At 36.9% G+C, this 24,597-nt stretch overlaps 1 protein-coding gene across 2 annotated transcripts in view; it reads left to right on the forward strand.

Moving 5' to 3' along the window:
* The window catches only part of RpLP2 (ribosomal protein LP2), a 42,817-nt gene extending 22,155 nt beyond the window's left edge, over nucleotides 1-20,662 (forward strand). The window contains exons 2-4 of one of the 2 annotated variants that reach the window (XM_090371041.1): nucleotides 9,471-9,643; nucleotides 14,644-14,742; nucleotides 20,512-20,662. In XM_090371041.1, coding sequence (XP_090227167.1) covers nucleotides 9,472-9,643; nucleotides 14,644-14,742; nucleotides 20,512-20,588 — 348 coding nt within the window. In that variant the 5' untranslated portion in view covers nucleotide 9,471 and the 3' untranslated portion in view covers nucleotides 20,589-20,662. Of the gene's footprint in view, nucleotides 1-9,448; nucleotides 9,644-14,643; nucleotides 14,743-20,511 lie in introns of both variants that reach the window. The other variant, XM_090371042.1, reaches the window with a different exon arrangement.
* The last annotated feature ends 3,935 nt before the right edge of the window (nucleotides 20,663-24,597 follow it).

A 24,597-nucleotide genomic window follows, 5' to 3' on the forward strand; every position in this document is an offset into this window, starting at 1 on the left:
ACCCAGGATTACTAATAGTCCCACCATCTTGAAGGTGGAAGCAGAGGGTTTGGCTGTCAAAGACCGTCCGGACTTCGCCGAAATAGGGTCCACTTGACTTGAGCTAAAGATTAAGTTGACCTAACAGCATTGCAGTCTTCCAGCAGAAGCAGGTTAGAATTCTGAAGTATTGATACCAAGAAAGCCCTAGGTCCTGATAGCATTTCTCCATTTGTTCTCAAACTCTGCTCTTGAGCTTGCAACTATATTGTTTTTCCTTTTTATACTTTCTTATTCTATGGTTTCTTTCCTTCTGCACGTAAATTTAGTCACATCCATTCCTTATAAAGGTGACAACTGCCCCTCTCTTCCATTTATTGTCCCATTGCACTTACCTCTACCCTTTTGAAAGTAATAGAGAAATCCATCTGATTAATGGCTACTAGTATGGATTCTGTCAGTGTTCCTCTGGTGATATATTGAATTATGTTACACATCTTTGGAATAAGTTTGAACTTTTCAAAAGATGAGTAATTTCTCAACTATAAAACAGTCATTAATCACCCAAATGCAATTTTGAACAGCCTGAATGCTGGTGTTCTCCAAGGTTCAGCTTTTTCCTACCACTCTTCTTTTTATATATTAATGACCTTCCACTGATTGGAAATCTTGTCATAGTTTTGCTGAAGATAGCACACTACATTCTAGTGTGAAAAACCTTGCCCTGCATCGACAGCTTTACAACTTTAGTTTGTTTAACTTCTACCACCAGTTCCTTGACCTGATGGCAGTGAAAAAATATTATAAGATAGGTTACAGGATACAGCTGTTTTAGGTGTCATTGCTTGTTTTCCAATAATGTTTTTTTCAGCTGATTACTCAAAGTTGTAAAACGTCCTTCCGAAGTTCAGATGATTCAATATTTAAAGTTTGAGATCAGAACATAGCAGTTGTTTACCTTGAACTAGAATGGCAATCAAAAGATTGAAATAAGGCTTGTGTGCTTGCAATGCACAAAATGATGCAAAAGTTTCTAGATCTGGGGTAGTGCTTTCAACACCTCACTGGCCATTTCAGTCTATTCAAGAGGCCAGTGGGTTAATTAATGACCCATCTTTTATAAAAATCTCTCCATCCTTTGCCTCATAGATGTTTTTTAATGCTGCTGGTCTTTTCTATGACTTCCATGGGTGTTTTTCTTCTGTTGTCACACCTGTAATTCCACCACTCTTTTCATTGCCAGTCCAGACAAGTGTCGCTAGTGATGCTTGTCCATTCACCCAGCTCCAAACTCACAGAACCAAATTATCCTCATTTATCCTTTCTACTTTCTGTTACAACTATCCTTCATATTTATTTCCTGAAAATTGCAGTCTGCATAAATTTGAGTGTCACTAAGTATCTGCAGCTTCATTCTTTAACCAATGTAGAGCACTATAGATTCTAGTACCTTTTTATGTTTGGGGTTTTTTTTATTGAGAGACTAATTTAAGACCTTAGTACATAAGAGCTTAAACTTGTTATCATACCATCCAGGAGGATCAACAGCATGCTGGATTCATACAAAGTATATAGCAACATCAGCAGTGTTTTTTTTTTTTTTTTTTACTTATCTCTCTAAGTCTGTTTTTGTTCTTTAAATTGCACAAAAAATATAATTTCTACTAATGTAAATGATACTTTTTATTATGAAATTTAGAGAACTTTAACTACTGAATATTTTAAAACATATTAAATTAAGCATATGATTTTCTTGAGTTGTAATTTTGCCAAGTATGAAATTGTTTTTCCATTGCTTTTTTCAGTGTTCTTGTTTCTATCATGTTTTTACATGGAGTTAGTATTCACCTCAAATATACCTGTATTGGCATTCCAGGGTAAACATATGGATTGAATTCTTTTCTTCAAAATTATGGTACCATTTATGTGCTAGATAAAACTGTATAAAACCAAGGTTGATCATTAATTATTTTAGATAAGTTAACACCTTGGATTTTTTTAATGATGGCCCACTGTTCTCAATACCTTGATTTTTGTAATAAACATGAAAATGTTTATCTGTTAAAAACACAGTCAGCTCCATAGTGCACTTATTTATGGTCACTGTGGCGTTCCCTATCTGTGTGAAAGAAAATAGCAATTCTTGTACACTGATGCCAAATTGCTTAGTATGTACTAGAATATTTGCTGACATGTTTATGATTTTCAAACTTAGCTTGCACTTGTTTACATTTCATAGTATAAGCCATGTGGCACTTACTGCACCAGCCAAAAAATAATAATAAACAACCTGTTTGTATTTCCCCAAGCTACCAGAAACTTACTACAATCTGTTCTAAACCTCTTCTCCTATAATTTGGATTTATGCCCTGTAGTTCTGTAATCATTTATAACAGCATGTAGCTAGGGTTACATTATTTCAATGTAACCACACCCTCTAGCTATATGCTGTTAATGGGTGTCTTCACCCTCATTCATTTTGCTTTCACTTCTCAGAGGCTTATAAGCATCATTTAGGTTTGATCAAAGGTTCCTAGTTACCAGCTTCACAGCTCACATATTTGAAGTCTTTTCTCATGTGGATTCTCTCTAATCATACCTGGTACATTTGCCAGCCTCTTTAGATCTTTTTAAGAAGCTCTGTCTTTTTTTAGGTAAGTAAGTAGGTAATCTCCATACTTGGGCACAATATTCCAAGTGTGGTCTTAGAATTGCCCTGTATGGGGGAATTACAAATTCCCCCATACAGGGCAATTCTAAATAAACATTTGCTTGTGATAAACATGGTTACCACAAGCAAATCTTTCTAGAACTTCATGTTCAACCATATGGTAACTCCCAAATTTTTTTTTTTTTTTTTACCTCGTTTTAATTCAATTCCACCAAGCTGTTTTGGGGTTGCTGTTCCACAAGTATGGTCTTAGAATTTTGCTGCATTAAAAAGTAGATGCTGCTTCTGTGAGCATCCCTGAAGCCTATCTAAGCCAACCTAAAGAAATTTCTGCTTGATGCTAATTATTGCCTGCTCTCCTGATCATGATCCTGTGCCACTTCATCGATGTCATTTAAGAAAATCAGAAAAATAGTGGTTCTAGTACCGAACTGTGGGAGAATCCCACTTACATTAGCCCAATCTGAAGAGTGACCATTAATCACAACCCTCTGCCTTCTGCAATCCATCTCAGAATTTGCTCGTGATCTCAGCATGTTCTGGCTTATGCTAACCTCTTAGGTGGAATTGAGTCAACTGCTTAATAAGTGACTGTCAAGATAGCTAACATGATTTTCCTTTTAAAAACCATTTTCATATGAATGTTACACTCTTGTCTCCAGTTTTTCTATCTTTGAAATCACATTGAATTCTGTGAAATAGTTTTATCTACACTATGTGTTAAAATACAGTAAGTTTTGAATATTTTTCAGTGAAAATTAATTCGCCACCTAGTTGGTGCTGCACCACTTTGGGCTTCCAGTAAGCAAAGTGGTGGTATTGTGCCAGTTGATGAGTCATCCACCACCTAATATTTCTTTGGTAACACAAAGGGATGGCATTCTTCCGTGTGGTGGACAATGCCTCAACTGCTGCTTGCATTGGTTCACACCTGGATGATTAGCTCCAGTATACTAGGTACTGTACTTCAGGACTGGCAGAATGACTGGACTTTCTCAGAATGCTGTCTTTGACTCAAGCACTCTAATATCAGTTCCATTAGTGTTTGACTTCAAGGTGGCAAGCCCAGCTTGTCATACCTGGGAGAATGTCCATGATAGTCTCAAGAACCAAAGTTAAGATGATGAAATCAAGTATATTTACACATATTCATTTCAGCACATTTTGAACATTTATAGGACTAATAAAGGGTAAAATAAATGCTGATTTATATTACCATGTGACAATCTTCAAAGTATTGTGAAAATAAGGTATCTCAAAATGTATTTTTTCTACCTTGGTCACTGTGATGATATATATTACTGCAAAAAGGCCAGCAATTAGTGTAGTTCTCTGTGCATGCATGCTCCTTGTTTAGTTGTTTCTGGCCTCTTTGCTACCACTGGAAGCAGTGATTCCCATTAACATTGTATCTTGTAAATGTTAGAAACGTGAAATTCTGCAGAGGGAGATAATATGTCCATGCACAACACGTGTGTCATGATTACCAACAATGATTTTTCATGGAATGTGAGTGATCTAAACCAGTAATTTGTGCATAAAGTAAATATTTTAGTTCTGTACTTTTGTAGCTCCCTTAATTTTGTGACATTTAAAATATTGATCATATATTACAGTAGAACCCAGATAAGAAGTTTTCGTAGAGACTGGAGGTTTAGAACTTTTTATGCGGGAAAACTTAGAAGGGAAAGTGACCTAAGGGTATGAAATATTATCATCATCATCATCATCAGCCATTTTCAATCCACTGCAGGATGAAGGCCTCTCCAGCAACTTTCCAGTTCCTTCTGTTTTGAGCACTGGACATCCATTTACTACCCACAAACTCATGAATTTCATCTATCCATCTCCGCCTTTGTCTTCCAGGTTTTCTTCTAGCTCCTCTTGGATACCATTCTGTTATTTTCTTAGTCCATCTGTCATGTCTTCGAGCTATGTGTCCTGCCCAAGACCATTTTAGTTCTTTAGTTTTGATAAGAATGTCCTTTACTTGAGTTTGTTGCCTAATCCATGTGTTTCTCTTCTTATCTAACAGTCTTATTCCCAATATGATTCGTTCCATTCTTCGCTGTGTAGTTCTCAGCTTCTCTTCCATTCTTTTGGTGAGTGCCCAAGTTTCACTTCCATAAGTCATGATGGGGAGTATACATTGGTCCATTATTTTACGTTTCAGACAAACTGGGATATTGCTCTTCAGTATGTGACTATATTTCCTGAATGCTATCCATCCAAAATTTATTCTTCTCTTGACTTCCAGCCATTTATCATTATTACAGCTAATAACTTGTCCCAGATAAGTATATGACTCCACCTTTTCAATTACTGCTCCTTCAATCATTATTTCCCTTTCTGTGGCATACTTGTTCATCATTACTTTTGTTTTAGCCATATTCATCTTTAGTCCAAAATCCTTACTAGCTGTGCATAACTGATTAAGATTTTCCTCTAATTCTTTGGGATCATGGCTTATGACCACAATGTCATCTGCAAATCGTAAATGGTTTAGGTACTCTCCATTCACATTGACTCCTTTCTGCGACCAGTCTAATCTTCTGAAAGCTTCCTCAAGGGCAGCAGTAAACAGCTTCGGAGATATTGTGTCTCCTTGTCGAATTCCTTTCTCAATTTTAAATTTCCTACTGTCTTTGTCTAGTCTAATAAAGGAGGTAGCACTCTCGTATATTTTCTTCAAAATCATAATATATGGGGTATCAATGCCTTGTCTTTCCAGTGCCCGAAACATTGCCTTATGCTGTATGGAGTCAAATGCCTTTTCATAATCCACAAATGCCAGGCATAATGGTGTTTTATATTCATTTGCTTTCTCCATTAGCTGTGATATTACATGAAGGTGATCCATAGTTGAGAATCCTGTCCTAAAGCCAGCTTGCTCTTTCGGTTGATTCTCATCCAGTATTCTTTCTAATCTGTTAGTAATGACCCTTGTGAACAACTTGTAGATGTGGGATAACAAGCTAATTGGTCTATAATTTCCAATTTCTGATTTATCTCCTTTCTTATGCAGCAAAACTATGATTGCATTATTCCACTGCTTAGGCGTCACACCTTTTCTAATGCACTTTGTGAAGAGCCTTGCCAGTTTTTGTGTTATGTCTCTTCCTCCCAATTTTAACAACTCTACAGTAACTTCATCTTCCCCCGGGGCTTTCTGATTCTTCATTTTCTTCAATGCATGCTCTACCTCATCAGGAAGAATATTGGGTATGTCGTATGTGTTGCTACTTTGCAATCCATCTTCCCCACTGCTGGCATCATTCCCCTGCTCCTTGTATAATTCTCTATAGTAGTCTTCTGCTATTTGAATTATGCCTTCTCTGCTGTTTATAAGTACACCATCACTATTCTTCAGTTTCAGTATCATTTGTCTTTCTGTATTACTGCTCATGGCTGCTGATTTAAATCCTTTGTTTTCCCCTTAATGCTTGTTCTACTTTTCTTGTGTTAAATCTTCTTATGTCCTCTCTGAGTCTCTTTCTAATGGCTTTGCATAACTCAGTATACTCAATTTTCTCCCTGTCAGTGTTTTTCTTGCTCTTCATTTGTCGTCTTTGGTTCATCATGACAAGTGTTTCTTGACTAATTTTTTCTTCTTTGGATTTCTGTTTCCCTATAGGTTTCTTGGGCTTTATCACTTTCAGAAAGTTGTAATATTCCTCGTCGATATCTTGGTCCTGAGAAGTCTGCAGAAGCTCAAACTTGTTCTTAAGTTCCAGTACATACTGCTTTTTCTCCTCCTCTGTTATTTCAAAGACCTTTGTATTATTTACTCGAGTTAGTTTTTTCCTTTCCTTTCCTACATCTATATCAAGTGTACATCTTACCATTCTGTGATCACTTCCAACATTTACCTTATTCAGGACGGTAACATCATTCACAATATATCTTCTGTTAGTGAGGATGAAGTCGATTTCATTAGTAGTTAATCCATTTGGACTCTTCCATGTCCACTTTCTGTTCACCCTTTTCTTGAAAAAAGTGTTCATTACTGACAGTCCTTGAGATTCTGCAAATTCCACAAGTCTTTCACCTCTTTCATTTCTTTCACCAATTCCAAAATTTCCTATAGTTCCCCTTTCTGTGCTGTTTTGTCTTTTTCCAACCTTAGCATTGAAGTCTCCCATAATAATAGTGTAGTGGGTTTTCTGCTCATCTAGAAGACTCTCAATTTCAGTGTACATTTCTTCAACCTCTTCATCATCATGGCTCGATGTTGGTGCATAAATCATTATAATCTTTAGCTTGTATCTCTTAGAAATCTTGAGTATTAGTCTTGACACTCTTGGTGATGTACTTTTGAATTCCAAAATGTTGTTTTTAAAATCTTTATGGACCAGAAACCCAATTCCACCTTCACTCCTTTCACTGTTTACATTGGTGTACAGCAGATTTCCACTTGATAAACTTATAAGTGATTCATTTCTTCTTCTTGTTTCAGCCAAACCGATGATATTCCAATTCACATTTTCTAATTCCTTTTCCAGCTCTAATATCCTGTCTTCACCGATGAGTGTGCTTACGTTATAACAGGCCAAGTTCAGTTTCCGTGCATGGCAGCCTGGTCGTACCCAGAGATTCTTAGCACCCTCTGCTTCCACTCTAATCCTCTCGCTGCCGTAAGAGGGAGAGTGAAAGCTGCTGGGGACTGAGGGCCATTTGTTTCGTCGTGCTTTCATATTGCTGGAGGGGTTGGTCTTTTCCTCTTCATGCTGACCAGGCATCTTGAAGAGAACCACTCTACACGTTCGTTGCCACCTAAGTGACATAACAGGGCTTACCATCGAGAAGGTGTGCATGAGTGGATTTTAGGGAGGCAGGCCAACCGGACTTCTCCTAAATCTTCTGTAATAGAGAGATATTGGATCCATCAGTGTTTTAGGCTGAGTGTCTGATAACACACAGGATACCTGTTCCCCTCTAAGCCCCATGAAATATTAACTACACAAATAAAAATGAAAAGATATTCACACGTAAGCATACGAACTATTGAAGTTTGTTTCCGGTCTGCTCTCGCCCCTGGTGGGCAAGACTGCCCATACCATTTCAAACAGTGGGGAATTCTTGGACCGAGTTAGCAGTCTATCCATTTCAGATGACCAGGTGATGGCCTCATTTGATGTGGTGGCTGTCTTCACTTTAGTCCTGGTCCAACTAGCCATCACATGTACAAAGTAGCTTCTATACGACCAGACCTTGAGCAGCAGATCTTCTCTAACTGCCAACGACATTTGTACCGCCCTTAGTTGAGCCCGACTGGTGGTGCCACCAAGTTTTAGTAATTTTTTTACTGCCTATGTGTTTTCACTACCTATATTCCTTATTATCTATCATTTCTCCGCCTCTGTCGGATCAGCCATGATATATATGTTAGCATTACTATTAACCTGGCTTCTGAACATTAACAATAAACTAAAAACCTGGTATATTTTTACCACGTGCTGTGTATATCACTTGTTAGAAACAGAGGGCTTACTTTTTGCTGCATTTTGATTGATTTTGATGGCTGGCCCTCATTAACGACATTGAATCGTCTGAAGTACAGCACCAAGTACTTATAATGTTTTTGACTTTTTGTGTTGCAGGTTCGAATTGTGTTATTTTATGACTGCCTTTTCATGTTGTCTAACCCGTTGGTTGATTACGCTACCTGCTGTTCTCTTTCCACGCTAAAAGCATAACCTCCTATCTTTTATTTATTTATAGTCGTTGGATGACTTTTGCTCTACATAATAGTAACCCAGGTCTATATTCCTCTTATTACAACTCCCATACCTATTACTTCTATTCTATATATGTGTCAAATTTTGGTGTACAAATACAAACCTGCAGTTGGGTGGAAGGGAAATTGCATGTGTCCATCTCTCTGTGTTTTCATCCAGGTCTAATAACTCTTCCCAGTGAATATATATATATGGTGCTTAGAAAGATTTGTTCAGTTGTCCCAAATATCATTAAAATTGGAACAATAGAAATTCATCAGTTCTCTCTCTCTCTCTCTCTCTCTCTCTCTCTCTCTCTCTCTCTCTCTCTCACACACACACACACACACACAAATCATGTCATATCCTATCCATATAAGATAGCATCTGGGTAGCAGTAATCCCAGATTAACATATCAGTGTAAACAGACCGTCAAGACAGCTCAGAGGTTTTTATCAGTGATATGCAGGAGTTTTGCTAGCCAGGATAAGGTCTGGGAGCCTCATTTTAGAAAGAATGTGGATCTGTTGGAACAGATGCAGAAATGTGCAACAAGGTTAGTGAGGGGAACAAAAGAGTGCATTTACCAAGAAAGCGTATGTATTGCAGCACCTGTAGCTAGGCATCTTCAATATATGATTGGGCTTTTTAAAGCTTTGAATATATTGAGTAATCTCAATGCTGGCTCAGAATTACACATTGGGGATATAAATTTGAATCTAGAAGGGTGGTTGCAGGATAGGTAAAAATTCAAACAAACTTCCATCTGAACAAATGCCCATCTTCAAATGGTATTATGGAAGTGGGAAATTTGAATAAAATCAAGGAACAACACAAACAATTAGTGTGTGGACAGGTGGTATTTGAGTTTTTTTTTAGCTGATGTAGTATAAACTTGCTTTTTTAAAAAATACAACCTTCAGTTTCGTAGTATACCTTTTTTTGTTATGGAACAACTTTTAAATACTTATCACAGTCATTTTTTTTAGATTTCTAAATTGGCTTTTTTCTTGAACAGCTGTTAATTAAATCTTTTTTTTTTTTTTTATTTTTTTTTATTGGTCCATCTGAAATTTGTAGCCAATCTTTGTTTATTATTTAGAATGCGTTACGTGGCCGCTTATCTTTTGGCTACTCTTGGAGGAAACAAGAGCCCATCTACAAATGATATTGAGAAGATTTTGGGTAGTGTTGGAATTGAAATTGATGAAGAAAGGCTAAACAAGGTCATCAAGGAACTAAAGGGCAAGGATGTTAATGAAGTCATCGAAGCAGGTATAGTATGTGTGTAATATAGGATAATAAGAAAAGTAAAGCAATATAATGCAATATTCAGTTTCAAATTGCATGATATCTTCTATATTTTTTTTACCTATATAGTGGTGTAAATACACCATAGTTCACCCATAAGTTTAACTACATAAGTAGTGTTAAGGCATCGTTTGATTTTATCTCATATCAAAATGAGATAACCAGGTATTGCACTACTTGACAACACTTCTCTAATAGAGGAGACTACTTTAGTATAGCCAGGTGGGAAGGAGCAGCAGTGCTACACACTGCTGCTCCTTCTTGATTAGACCGGGGTTCGAGCCCATTACTACCAAATGCAGAGAATGCGGAAAGGTCAGCGAATGACCACCGCATATCCCAGAGCAATATGGCCTTAGTTGCTAATGCTCCGAATAACAAAACAAACAAACTACTTTAGTAGCTTCTATGATTGAAGGTTCAGATCTAAATAGATGAGAGATGAATTGACGAGACTAGTGACAGAAGAAAAATGCATGGGATGACTAAATATTATGCAGAATGCTTATTAAGTGGTTAGTCCAGCTATAGCAGATTGTGAAGTATCTGGTTAAGAACGAAGGAGAGGGAATGTGTTGAACCATTGAGGTTAATTATGTGGGCATCTGGGCTCAGGGGAGATCCTTTGAATTGGAGAAGTGCCAATGTATTGCCAATACATAAGTGTTCTAAGAGTGAAGTTGGTAACTATAGACAGGTTACTTCAGCTGTAGGAAAAATTTTAGAGGCAATGATTAAGAGTGCAAACCAGAGACATTTTGATATGTGATATCTGAAGGACACAACATGGCTTTGTTAAGGGAAAATAATTTTGAACTAACTAGTAGGCTATTTTGATACGTTACTCATGAGCAGGATTTAGGGAACAATTTGGATTTTAGCAAAGCATTTGAGTATGTTCCTCATGAGAGCATACTGTATAAGCTTGAATAGGTTGGGAATCCTGGTAAGATTCTAAGATGGATTGCTGGGTGGTTGCAAAGCAGAGGGTTATGATTAATGGATATTCTATTCTTCAGGTTTGTGTAACGTCAGGAGTGAGGTCCCTCAAGGATGAGTTCTTGGACCACTGGTGTTTGTTTTCATAAATGACTTGTATACATGTATAGTAGACATGATGTCAAAATTTGCAGATGATGTAAACACTGGCAGAGTCATTAATGATCAGTGCTCCTTCAAGATGGCCGGCGCCTCCGTAGCCAGGTGGGAAGGAGCAGCAGTGCGTAGCACACGCTTCTTGATTAGACCGGGGTTCGAGCCAGTCACCACCATATACGGAGGATGCGGAAAGGTCAGGGAATGATCACCGCATATCCCGGAGTAATATGGCCTTAGTTGCTAATGCTCCTAATAACCAAAACAACAACAGCTTTGTAGAATCAAATTCAAAGAACAGATTCAAATCAGTAAAATGCACTACACTTTCATCGTTTATTAGAATCACACTTTTTGGTTATAAGAATCAATTTTGAACACCTCTTTGATATTTTTCTAAAGGTCTGGAGGTCACATTTATAGAGATCACAAGAATAAAAACAATTTTCAGTTTCTGGTTTATTGGGCTTTTCTGTTATTGCAATAAGCAGGTAGTAAACTTGATATTATTGCATTTATGATAGTACTCATGATGTTTTTACTGAAGCCTGCAACAGTAGGTTAACGATAATACAGAAAGGTAGCCTTGTGCTTCCGTATACCCAGCTGCAGGATAACGGAAGAGGACATCAACTGTCAGATTCAGCGTTGTTGCTTCGACGTACACGAGGCAAATTATTAGGCCACCATCTCTCATCACATAAAATTATTGCCTTCATAATAGGATCCATGCAGGTTCCAGCATTACGTTTGGTGGAACCTGCAACAGCTATATGGAGGACCTCTAACCACATAGATGGTGAGAATTATTATCCCGATCTATTATTTCAATGCCGGAATGGGGATTTTTGATGGCATTTGTCATGTTCCTAATATTTATTTGTCTAGCTGCTCCATCACATTTGGCATAAAATCCTTTTTAAAACAAATTCGGGCTACAGCTATGCACCGGTCAGTGCTATTTCAGAGATACTTTTCCCAGCATGTCTTGCACCTACTTCCGTGCCACGTTCGAAGTCTGTTAGATCACTCCTTTTCCCCATTCTTGCTACTGGTACTAGAAAGGTTGTTCTGCTGCATTTATATCCACAGCTGTGGTCGTGTGACTTGCAATGTTGTGGGACAAACCATTTATGTGCACAGCAGGGGTGTACCTAATAAAGTGGCAGCACAGTGTATATTAATATATAGAAATAAGGAGGAATTTACCTTACAAGAACACCCTCCTAAATTCAATCAGACGTAAAATTATTACTCATTGGCTTCCTTCCCTTACAGACACGAGTGGTCCAACGTATCCACGTCAACTCGAATTAACGACATAGTATACAACATTTCATGTAAGGAATGTGATTCATCCTATCAAGGGTCTACAAGAGGTACGATAAATATGAGAATGAGAAAACATTTGGCTTTAATGCGTGCGGATAAGAAGGTGCATCGGAATTAGTATTCCCTGCCATCGAGAATCACACCTCTTTATTTGACGAATTACACTAAATTATTAATTGTGACACTCTAAATCAAATTACACTATAATTCTGTTGATGTATGTCGCACATTTCACATGTCGGATTCATGGTCATTTGCATGCATGTTCCAGGATATTAAATAATCTCAAAGGGTTTAAGAAATTCACATTATGTTACTTCTATCCTGTGACCAAGACAGACCATTGAAAAGCCCTGGTATACTTTAGGAGGAGATGTTATTCAAAATTGGGTTGAATTATTTTAGCTAATTTAAAGATTTAAGTTTTATACGCCGCAATCATTTTAATGGGTTTAATGATTTTGTTATTAGACAAGGTGTCTTCTGACTCAGGATTATGTACTTATGTTAACCAAACTCAGTGGTTTGTGTTGGTGTCAGGTTGGGAGATCTTGACTATCGATTGCGGATACGTCGGACCATGTCTGTGGGGGAAGGAAGCCATTGAGTAATAATTTTATGTCTGGTTGAATTTAGGACGGTGTTGTAGTGAAGCGTTCAAGAAAAAAGCATTGAGGTAAATTCCTCTTTATTTCTATATATAACAATGAACTGAAGGAGAAATATAGAAGTGAAAGTTTAATTCAAATCATAATGGTTAGAAAACTGAGATGGACTATCCATACTGATAATGGATGACACATGCATTAAATTCTCTCAAGAATTCCAACTGGGAAAAGGAAAACTTCTAGACCACCCCTGAGATGGGAGGATGGTTTAAAGAAAGATAGTGTAATTTTTGGAGGAGAGGTGAAATGGAGACAGCTTACACATAATAAAGTTCTGGAATTTAGCTGTCAAGGACCCATGTAGCCCAAGCACCATGAAGTAAGTAAGTATTGGGAATGAAGAGCATTTCCAAAATAGTATATTATTGATGAAATATTTACCAGAGCAGTTTGAAATCTCTTCTGTCTTGTTATTTAGGAACAAATCATTCTGTTCATGGAAATAATAAACCCATTGATTTTTTTTTTATGTTGATATTGTCAAAATTCTTAAATCTTGTGACTACACTTAGAATGCCTCAACCTCATACAGTAAACAGATGGTTATAATTTATTGGTTCCTCAGTGAAGTATACTTACCGTGAAATGTAATATTATTACCAAATAGTCGATCTTACTCTAGTTGAGCAATGAAGTTGCACAAAATTTTATTTACAAATGCAGATACTTGATAATGGAGCCTTGTGCTGTTTCTACATTGCACAGGGTAGAATTTTGATGTTATTTACTTAAATTTCAGAAAGCTTTTTGATATGGTAATTTATGAATGAACAAATGCAGGATGTAAAGAGCAACCTATTTACTGCGCAGATGCCCACTAAATAGGTTGCTCTTTACATTTTGCAAATGCCCAGTAAATTTAAATACACATAATTGTATTTAAATTGAATTTTTTTTCTCCCAGAAACTACTTGCTGTTACAATAAATGGACTACACCAGGCCTTTGCATATGCAGATGCCTGTAGTCCATTCATGGTTTGACATGGGTTTGCCCAGAAGCCAATAAAGTCCTACTGGCTTCTGGGCTTAAGTGTCTGAGTTTTAAATGCATAGCAGATTCATATGTAGGGTGATGCTTGGAAACATGCCGAATCATGAATAATGGTATTTGTCTAAAGTAGACCAAGCTTAATCGATCCTTAGTGGGAATAGAACATTTATCATGATTGGACTCACAGTAAAGCCCTTAACATCTCGTATTTATTTAATTTCTGTGTTAAATTTCCCTGCAATTCTATATAATATCACGTGAATGTCTTGTACAAAGGCTGGAGAAGTGTGACGTTGGGGATAGGTTACTACGGTGAATAAGAGATAGTTAATTAACTTTTTTTTTGAAATGATACAAAGACGTTCTTATAGTTTTGAGTTGTCAGATTCTGTGCAGTTTGAAAACTAGTTATTTGCATGATATCTGATTCGGGTGATTAAGGCCATGAAGGGGTTGAGCAGAAATTAATGCTAGAGGCATGTTTTCTCCTAAGATGATGTAAACAAGGGGCAAGGTGCCGAAACCCTGCGGCACCTACAGCAGCATACTGGTTGCGTGGCCAACCGCCTCCCCCAGCTGCCAGCTAAGGACCAAAGAAGAAGAAGAAACAAGGGGCTATAGAATCAAATTAACGAAAGATAATTGTAGACAGTATAAGAAATTTGCCTTTAATCAAGGATTGGTTTAGTGTGACCAAGTTGCCATCTAGCTTTGTATGGGTAGAGAGCTTATGTAGGTTTAAAGACGGATTAGATAAATATTAGGAAGACGTAGGTATAGTATATAACTTATGTGGCACATGCTATATAAGTTTGGTTCATTGTACTTCTGTTATATTAATATTAACACACAATTTATCCTTTGTTTACTCTTTTAGGAAAAACTAAGCTAGCATCTATGCCAGCTGGTGGAGCAGTTGTTGCTGCTGCTGGTGGTGGTGGTGGAGGTGCACCGGGTGGTGCTGCTGCAGAGAAAGGTAGGTTTGTTTTTGAATACTAAATGCCATTGTCAAAGTTTGAAATCTCAATCATATTTTTAAAATATTCTGAAAATTGCAGTTGTACCAAATAAATGTCCTTTACGTATGCAGAATGCTCTTATCGCATACACTATCAAGGTAAGCCCTGTAATTGATGGTATTTTTTCTTGAGTTGCAAAATAATTACATACATAGAAGTTACAAAACGTGCTATAGCTTCTTAAAACTGCTTTCCCAGTATCATTCAACTGACAAGTCTCATTTTTTATGGCAATCAAACTTCTTCAGCACTGTATTTGAAAAAATTTATTTTGGTGTGATAATTACAGAGATATTCACTGTAATTACTCCCATGGATTGTATTAAAGTTGGTAGTGGTCTGTAATAGTTTACGGGAAATTGCTAGAAAGCAGCTAGTCCAGTGCTTTACATGTGTACGAATCCCACATTCCCATAATTAAGTAAAAATGGCAGACATCGTGCCCCACAGCCAAGGGGGAGAAGATTTTGAAATTTTTTAAACTGATAAGTACTTTCAAAAACTGCAATATACTTTCCCTATCTGACTCTTACTTGTTAGTTGTAAATGTATGAAAAAAGGATTAAAACTAATTTTTATTTATTACACTGCAATTTAAAATAGAAAAATTCAGAATTAGTGTTTTATTTCTTTGTAAAAAATTTATCAAGAGTAGTTTGAGCAGTGCTTGCCTTCTTCTCATCGTATAACTTATGATATGGAGCGAGCATTTTTTCTATGCCTTGGTGAATTGTCATACTCCTAAGTTTGGATCAGCTTCCGACATTTTATCCTTTGCGCTTTCAACGTCATGAAACCGAGAGTTCCTTTAATGTGAAGTTTTTTGCCAGTGTCACTTCCTCTGGGATATCTTCCTACTTTTCGTCACAACTACTTTCTTCATTTATGTCAATAAGTTTGCCTTCACTAAGTTCCTCTGGCTGCATATCTAGTCTCTCGAACGGCGGCAGTATCAAGAGTCCTGCGGTCAGCTATTTCTTCTATAACTTCATTTACGTTCAATTCGAATCCGGCAAAGTTATTTGCACAGTGTGGTAAAATTTTCTGCCATACTGCACGCATATTACTTGCTGTTACCTCCTGCCATGATGCTTGAATGTTTTCAATTGCATGCTTTGTCATATTTCTTCTAAACCTCAGCTAAAGAAATTGCATGATCTCCAGTTGTAGGGTCAATACCTGTCCGAAAGTCCATCTAAGGTAATATGCTTTAAAAGTTGAAATAACTCCTTGGTCCATTGGCTGGATTAATGAATTTGTATTTGGTGGTAAAAAGCACAAGTTTTCACATTTTCATTGAAGTCACCAATGCATTATTTAAAAGTAGTAGTGCTTTAAAAATTAAATTATTTTGCCTACAGTATCTCTCTACAACTGGACAAAAATATGATTAAAACCAATTTTGAAACAATGTTATTGTAACCCATGACCTTTTATTTGCACACCAAATCACTGGTAGAGATGCTTTATGGTTTTTTAATGCTTTGGGATTCTCAGACCGATAAATAAGCATAGGTTTTAATTTAAAGTCACCCTCTGTGTTGCTTCCTATTAAAAAAGTTAATCTATCTTTAATTCCTTTATGGGGACTTCGCAATCTTACGTGTATCATCGAATAAGTTCTTGATGAGGTTGGTTGCCTTCCAAAAAAGACCTGTCTCATCAACGTTAAATATTTGGCGATCATCATAACCACCTGCCTTAACTAATCCTTCGAAACTGGGTGCAAATTTCACAGCAGCATCCTTATCTGTGCTAGCAGCTTCACCAGATAGCTTAAAATTAATCAGTTCATTCCGACTTCTGAAATGACGAAACCAGCCTTTACTGGCAGTAAAGGTTCTTTGGTTTCCATGTAATTACCATTTTCTTTCAATGCGGCAACTAACTTCAACACTTTGGCTTGAATGTTAGCCAAACTGATTGGGATTTTTTTTTATTATTACAGTCTTCAATCCAAAGTAGAAGTAAATGCTCCATTTCAACCACAAGTGGCTTTCTGTTCCCAGTGCAATTTAAACTGAAAGATGTTAAAGCAACTTTACCTTGTTTTTTATATTCATTGGACTTTTTCAATATGGTTCATACCGTAGCTTCATGCAGGCTTAAGTCTCGTCTCATCTTCGCTTTGCTGTTGCCATTTTCCATCAAATTTCACTTCCGGCATTATCACTTTTCCTTTCTTTGCTGCACTTTCATCTTTGTTGGCCAGTTCCCTCTTTCAATTATCCATTTTTGTAAAATGTCACGTGGGGTTATCACTGAGAGACAAGGAGGCAATACAACTACACACGCTTTAATGTCTGTGCTAGAACTGAATAACAGATGCACAGTGACCAACCAGACTTTGAAAAAAGTGACGTGATTGGTCACTGATCATGATGCGCATCTATTATTTAGTAATTTGTGGACTGAAGAGTTAGCAGTGAAGTTGTTACTTTATGCAATTACTCATAGTTAATATACTGTGGTAACTGAAATTCATGCATATCAGAACTGGGAAAAGCGAGGACTGCCTGTAATTAAAACTTATTTAGAAAATTTTACATAATACATTATCCTCCGATTGCATCTCTTGCCATACATAAAGAGACTGTAGAGAGCGAGGAAGAAACTCCCGAAAACAGGTCATAGGTCATGCTGTTGATTGAGTGCTGAGAGTGAGCTGCCTAGTGATAACTGGTTCCTCTTTGCTGCAACAGGAATGGGATCATTTCACTTCACTTCTCATAGTTTATGTTGCTATGGTTGCAGGCTGTTGTTGCACTACATCCAAGACATGGTGTGGTATTCTGTAATGGGTATATATGTAGAACCACTCCTCCTCCTCTAACCTCCAGTTGCTTGAGGTATTCTGCATCCAGAACACTTATGGGGGGAGATTATTTCATGGTCTATATACGAGGTGTGATAAAAAATTTCCTTGACTGGTGCAATAAAAAGAAGCTCAAAAATGGTTTTATTTTTATTCAAAGTAGTGACCACCTGATTGAATGAACTTATTACACTGTTCTAAAAGTTCTGAAAAGAGCCAGCAAAGGTGTCTAAGGAAATGTTCAGTTGAGCAGTTACATTTTTCTTTGTCCTCGACATCTTGAAATATTTTTCCTTTGATTGAAGTTTTCACTGAAAGAGGAAGTCCACTGGTGCTAGATTGGACACACTTCATTGCATCTGTGAGACTGCATGACACAAATTTTCATTTCCCCTAAAATGAAATCTGTACATTGTCGTGCTTTGTTAGAAATATCTTCAAGTGCAGAATGTGCAGGGGCATTGTCATGCAACAAGAATCAGTTGTCTTTCTCTTGAAGCAGCCTCACCTGGGAAATATGCTTCAAATAGTCTCTGAAGCACCTTAACGTAGAATGCATCATTACATTCTACGTGCAGGTACTCTCCTCCCTCCCTTCAGGGACAGATTCCTTGTGAATCACAGTTTGTTGAAACACACTATCAGCATTGTCTTGATCCTGGACTTCTGAAAACAACTTTTTGTGCCTTGATAATGATTTTGAAGTCCACTGCATGCTCTGATGCTTTGTCATACTGAAACTTCCAATACTCATCTCCAATGACAATACAGTTGAGGAAATTGGAATAATCTGGTTTCAGTCTTTTCATGATGACACACTTCGTTGCATCTGTGGGACTGCATGACACAAATTTTCAACAGACTTTCATTTTCCCTAAATCTTCATACAGAATTTGACAAATCGTCTCCTTATTCATATCCAACTTGTCTGCCATCATTCTGACAGTCAAATGACATTCTCTAGCCATAATTTCCCCAAATTTTAATAACAGTGTAATGTTTTTAATTATCAAAGTAATTGTGCCTTCTATTAACATGTCCTTCAACTCTTATTTTGGAAGAAATGCAGTGTTATGTAATCCTAGGTTTTTCACACGAAGCTTGTTTTCATTTTGATAGATCAATGAACAAGCAGAATATTGTTTTGAGCAACAAACTCATCTCCCTCTTCATAAGAAAAGTAGCCGTGGAGGAAAAGGCAACTGTGGATAGCCCTGTCAAATCATGCTTTAATTGGGCCCTCCAGCAAAACTGTTAATATGGCCATGACACTGTTATTGCAGTTTATGCAAGAAGGATATAGCGAACCTTGTATATTTTTGCATATGCTACTTTTTGTCAGTTTGTCATACCATTATCATGATCATCAGAGTTGGAGATGTTTTTGGTCACCTCTGATTCCAGACTTGAGCATGTGCGATTTTTTAGTGAGGTTTCAAATTTAAATTACAGTAGATTGTCAAGTAATCTGAACTAATTGGGACGGGGGGTAATTTGGACTTCCAATTTGTTCAGATCATCATCAGTGGCAAAGCATGAATTGAATTGGCCAACTGTCAAACACGGATGAGGGTCAACAATGGTTTGGGCAGCAATTTCTTGGTATTCTTTAGTTCCTAGCATCATCCTGAACAGATGATGATAGGAACAAAGCAATCAGTGGCAAATTACTGCCATTGATTGCTTTGATGTCCTGAGTGACCAGATTCCCATTGGTGCAAACATTGTTTCCCACACACAGCCAGGTGCGTCCAGTCTTGAATTGAAGAGCATAAAACTTGAGGCCAAGCATCTCCCATGACCTGCACAATCACCAGACTTAAACATTATTGAGCCACTGTGGGAATCTTTGGAAAGGAATGAGAAGCAGATTTCCTCCACCTTCATCACTTCACCACCTCCAGAAATGTGCTTTAGAAAAATATCACAAAGATATATCAAAAAAAATCGTGGAAACACATTTTCATGATTGTTTTAAGTTTACACCGACCAGCAAAAACTTACATAAAGTCTAATTTCTGTAAGTTGGTGAGTTCCAGTACACACTATTTTAGAAGCCCAGCACTATTAGTGCATACCTGTGATAATTAATTTGTCTGTCCATCCTTGTGTATAATAATAATCTAGCTTTGAGATTAGTTACACATTAGAAGATGATTCCTGTCACTTAACTGCCCAGGCGCCTCCGTAGCCAGGTGGGAAGGAGCAGCAGTGCATAGCACAGGCTTCTTGATTAGACCGGGGTTCGAGCCCGTCACCACCAAATACGGAGGATGACAGAAAGGTCAGGGAATGACCACCGCATATCCTGGAGCAATATGGCCTTAGTTGCTAATGCTCCTAAAAAAAACCCAAATAACAAATAACTGCCCAATCATGTAATGACTGTTTAAATTGATCCTTAATCTCTTGCATGATGACATAGTGTGAAGTTCACAGCTAATTATTTTGACAAGAATATAATTACCATATTTAGCAATCACCTAAGCTCAAGTCACAGTCAACTGAACTCCCATGCTAATGACTGTACATCTTATGTCGTGTGTGCATGAGCCAAGTTGTAATCCTTGTATTTACAGTGGTAGAAGTCAAATTTAGCATGGCTACACATTGAAGAAATCCTGTAAGTATTCTAACTTGATCAGTATTTGTGATTACTGGTTACTTACCAGGTGTAGAATTCTAGAAAAAATTAATTAGTAATAAAATTATAAAATTTTATTACTAATTATGAGGATCAACATTTTTAATTTTGAGATTTAAGTATTTAAGAAATGTTTATGTTATTAACAAAGAAAGGACTGGTTTTAAAAAGTTTACATTTTGAAGAATTCATTTCAAAATATTGCAAGTATAATTTTTTTTTAGCTTGTAAGAATGTGTGTGCTGAAAATATTTATTTCATTTTTAGAAGAGCCAAAGAAGGAAGAGAAAAAAGAAGAGTCTGAAGAATCAGATGATGATATGGGCTTTGGTCTCTTTGATTAGATGTAAAATGATTGTTTGCTATTTTATAGCAGTTTTGTATACTGTTGTACTATAAAATAATATTAAAAACATTGCATTTTTTTTTTTTTATATTTTGACAATTTTCATTAAGTTTGACTCTTTAGAACGTTCAGCATTATACCCTTCAACTCTGAGTGATATTTCTCTTCATATAGCCAACTTGTAGCCATACATTTTGAAAGGTTAGTGCCTTTGAAATGCTTGGCTTTTCGTTCAAATCTTGTCCACTCTATAAAAATGGGTATACGTCTTATACATGAAATAAAAGTTGTATTACAACTGAAGGTATTAATCATGCTTGACCACAGCTATTTACCTTATTGTAAGTGATTTATTGCAATAGATAAGCCATAATAACTGTTTACAGTTGACTGTTGTTTGATTGTACTAGTTTCCAGATTCATTGCCACAGTAAGACCTAAGTATATATACCCACATTAGGTTTCTGGGAGCATCAGCAAGAGGAGTCTGTCTGTCAACAGCATAGTCTGATTATAGGTATCGGTAAGATGCCTGAAACACCTTAATATATAGTAGTTTAGTCAAATAGCTTAAAAAATCATTATTAATTTCATGCTGTATATGAGTGATATTAAATATAGTAATAATCTTAAAGTATATATATTTATATGTAATTTATTAAATAAAAAACAAAAGCTTTCCTTTCCTTCCCTTCGGTAGTGCAGTTGGTAGAATTGCTACCTTACCCACACTAGGGGGATAAAACTAGCAAGTAGTGTAAGGAAAGGATACTGGAAAATACACTAGCATGACTAGTGTATTAATTGGATGATTTTTTTACAGCAGCGCATTAGATAACAACAGATCAATATTCTTGATCTGATTATGAGCAGTCATTCTTCATGCATTAAGAACCATTGGGGGGTGCAGTGATCACATTGTACTGGTGGATTTATTTAAAGAAGTGATTACCATCAGGGATAAAGGGAAGGATTTTTGCTTTCATAAAGGAGACTGTAGTGACCTCAGACTGTTCTGCAGCAAAGACTACTTATTAACAGTAGAAGGAAGGGGTTGAAAATCCTTCTTGGGTAGCTAACAGGATAAGTATTTTGTGGCTACATTTGCACATGAGTTCTTTAGGGAAGGGACACCAGAAGTTTATCAAATGTTAACAGGGAGGAATGATTTTATGATAACAGGAAAGTGGATGAGAAACAAAATTCTCCTGGACACAGTTATATTAAGGGGGGGGGGCAGCAAACCCATAGCCATAATTGAGAGTATCTTAGGATTCTGTCGATGTTAGCTAACTTCTATTCCAGGGAGAATAATTATAATTGAGTCACTGGCAGTGGTGTAGCTACCATATAGGCAGGCAAGGCAATTGCCTCAGCCCTTTAGGGACCCGGCATTTTTGGCTGTCTCCTCTTTTTGCAATTTTCATTAAGTAGGGGGCCTCGAACATGTTCTTTGCCTCCGGGCCTGAAAAAGGGTAGCTACGCTACTGGTCACTGGTTAAATGGAGTAGTGTAGAATTAACTTCAAAAATCTAGATAAGGCCACAAAAATACAGCATGTGTTTGTTACAGGGAAATCTTGTTTGCCAGATTTGATTGGTTACTAAGATAGCACAAGAAAGTGGACTTGGATTTCAGGAATGCTTTTGTACCAGTGTGGCATTATGGGCACATTGCTGCTATGGATAGAGGGATGGTTTAGTGAAAGAAGACTGAGTTATCAATGGGCACTGCTCTTTATGGACTAACATTATTACTGTTTTGCCATAGGGTTTAGTGCTGTGCCCTTTGTTGTTTTCTTCAATGAATAATAGTATTTACTGGGTGTGTTGTCAGGCTTCATGTAAGCAGTGAATGCGTTTACAGGTGATACAAAAGTTGGCATAGTGGTTAATAATGGTGTCCTGCTGCAACAAGATCTAGAAAAATTATATAGGTGGGCTAAGATATTTAAAAGTGTTATTTAAAAGTGCATATGGGTTGCACTAATTCCAAGATAATTATCAACTGTGGTATTACACTCATGAAAGTATAAAATGAAAAGGACCTGGGGTAATTGCACAGAATATATGAAGTTCTCTGTCTGCTGTAGACTAGGACAGCAAATCGAGTTTTTGTGTATGATATACAGGAATTTTGCTAGTAAGGATAAGATGAAGCAATGGTCAGACCACACCTTTAGTACTGTGTACAGGTTTGGAGGCCTCATTTTAGGAAGGATGTAGAGCTGCTAGAACAGATACAGAGAATGGCAACTTGGTGAAGAGAACAAAGTGGGTGCTCCTACCAAGAAAGGCTTCATTTCTGGAAATTGACCTGTATGGTGATACGTTTAAGGCTTTGAATGGCTTGAGCAAATTCATTGCTAATGGGTTTCCTCCTCTTGCTCAGACTGCATAGGGGAGCATAATTCAAATTGAGGCAGGGTGTTTGTAGAATGATGTGTGGATAGTTTGAATATAATGAAAGAGGAACTAGACACTATTGGAGGGGATGGATAGATGATTTGCCACTATTAATGTTAAGATGTTCAAATGCCATCAGTGACAAAGTTAATAGCTTTTTTAGGCTTTACTATAGTTTCCCATATTACACTCCTATAACATCTAATGACGGTATGTCTAAACTTAGTAATCAAAATATTTAAGTATGCATTAATTGATAATGCATGTCCTATAACTGGGACTTGCATTGTATTTCTAAGCGATAGATATCATTCCTAAAATGAATCTTCCAAACCTTTTATGTGGTATTCAAGAAACATGCTAACCATTGCTTGTGATATCTTTTTGTCCATGCTGGCAGAAGTGTCCTAACAGCCTGTCTGTACACTGCTAAAACAACTTCCCATTGAATGTCTGCTCAGTACAAGAAGATTCCTTATGCTACTGAGCAGACAAATTCTTTTGCCGTAAATTACATTCTATTTTTTATTTTACTTTGCAAATCAAGCAAAATTTTGTTAGTGGTAAAAATGGCTTTTAAATTTCAGTGCAGTGTAGTTTAAACAATTCACTAAATTCATTAGTTATAGCTAGGGATCAGAACTGTTTTAGTGCACTGACTAATAGCTAGGCAGCAAAATGATGCTGTCTGGTCGCAAGCAGTGCTACATAATCTTGTCAGTTATACTAGAAATGAGTTGTGTGATTATACATTCAACTTCACTTAGCTGACTAACAGCATCTTGTTGAAATGCTTAATTATATGAATATCACAAAGTTGTTAAATAAACTTCACTTAAAATTTGGAATGCTGAGTTATTTGTTTACTCTATCAGTTAGCATTAGTAAAGGCATAAGATACAAGCTTATATAGCTTGAATTTATTTAAGCTGCCAACTTCTGCAATGACAGGTGGAAGTTTGTTCTGTCAATCAACCACCCACTGGCTAAAGGGAAATTTCTGCACATCTATTCTACAACTGTTTCCTTAATTTGAATTTATGCCCTCAGGTGCAGAATTCTGAGCAAGAGGAAGAATGCCATCGGCACTGAGCTTCCTCAAAACATTCAAGACTTTATACATTTTGCAGGTGTACTCAAGGCATACAAAGAGGCGATTTTTTTCCTTTATACAAAGGAAAAATCGCCTCCTTATTCCTGTATGTCATTGACAAAACCCGTGCAGCCTGCCCACTACCAGTTGGTATGTTACCTGGGTTACTGCTACTCATATGTAGTAATTTGCATTTGTCAAAATTAAACTGCAGTTTCCACCTCAGCTGAACTTTTCTAGATCTTTTTGCAGTTATTAGTATTCCACTCCTTTTTCACTTGGTTAGTAAGAATGCAATCAGTGTCTTAGTCTAAAAGTCTGACTAACTGGTAAAACTTCAAGCTTAACACCCCTGCAGGAAACCTTTTTCCCCCCATAATAGTTTGATTTATTTTTTATATTGTAAATATAATTTTTGAAAGTTTTTTTTATTAATAATTAGTAAATTTCAAAATGGTTATTACAAGATCCACCTTGAGCATTTTGTCAGGGGATACCATGACTAATAC

This window comes from Mastigoproctus giganteus, chromosome 3 (genome assembly GCF_048544385.1).
Source record: "Mastigoproctus giganteus isolate SK-2022 chromosome 3, ASM4854438v1, whole genome shotgun sequence".
NCBI classification, from domain to species: Eukaryota; Metazoa; Arthropoda; class Arachnida; order Uropygi; family Thelyphonidae; genus Mastigoproctus; species Mastigoproctus giganteus.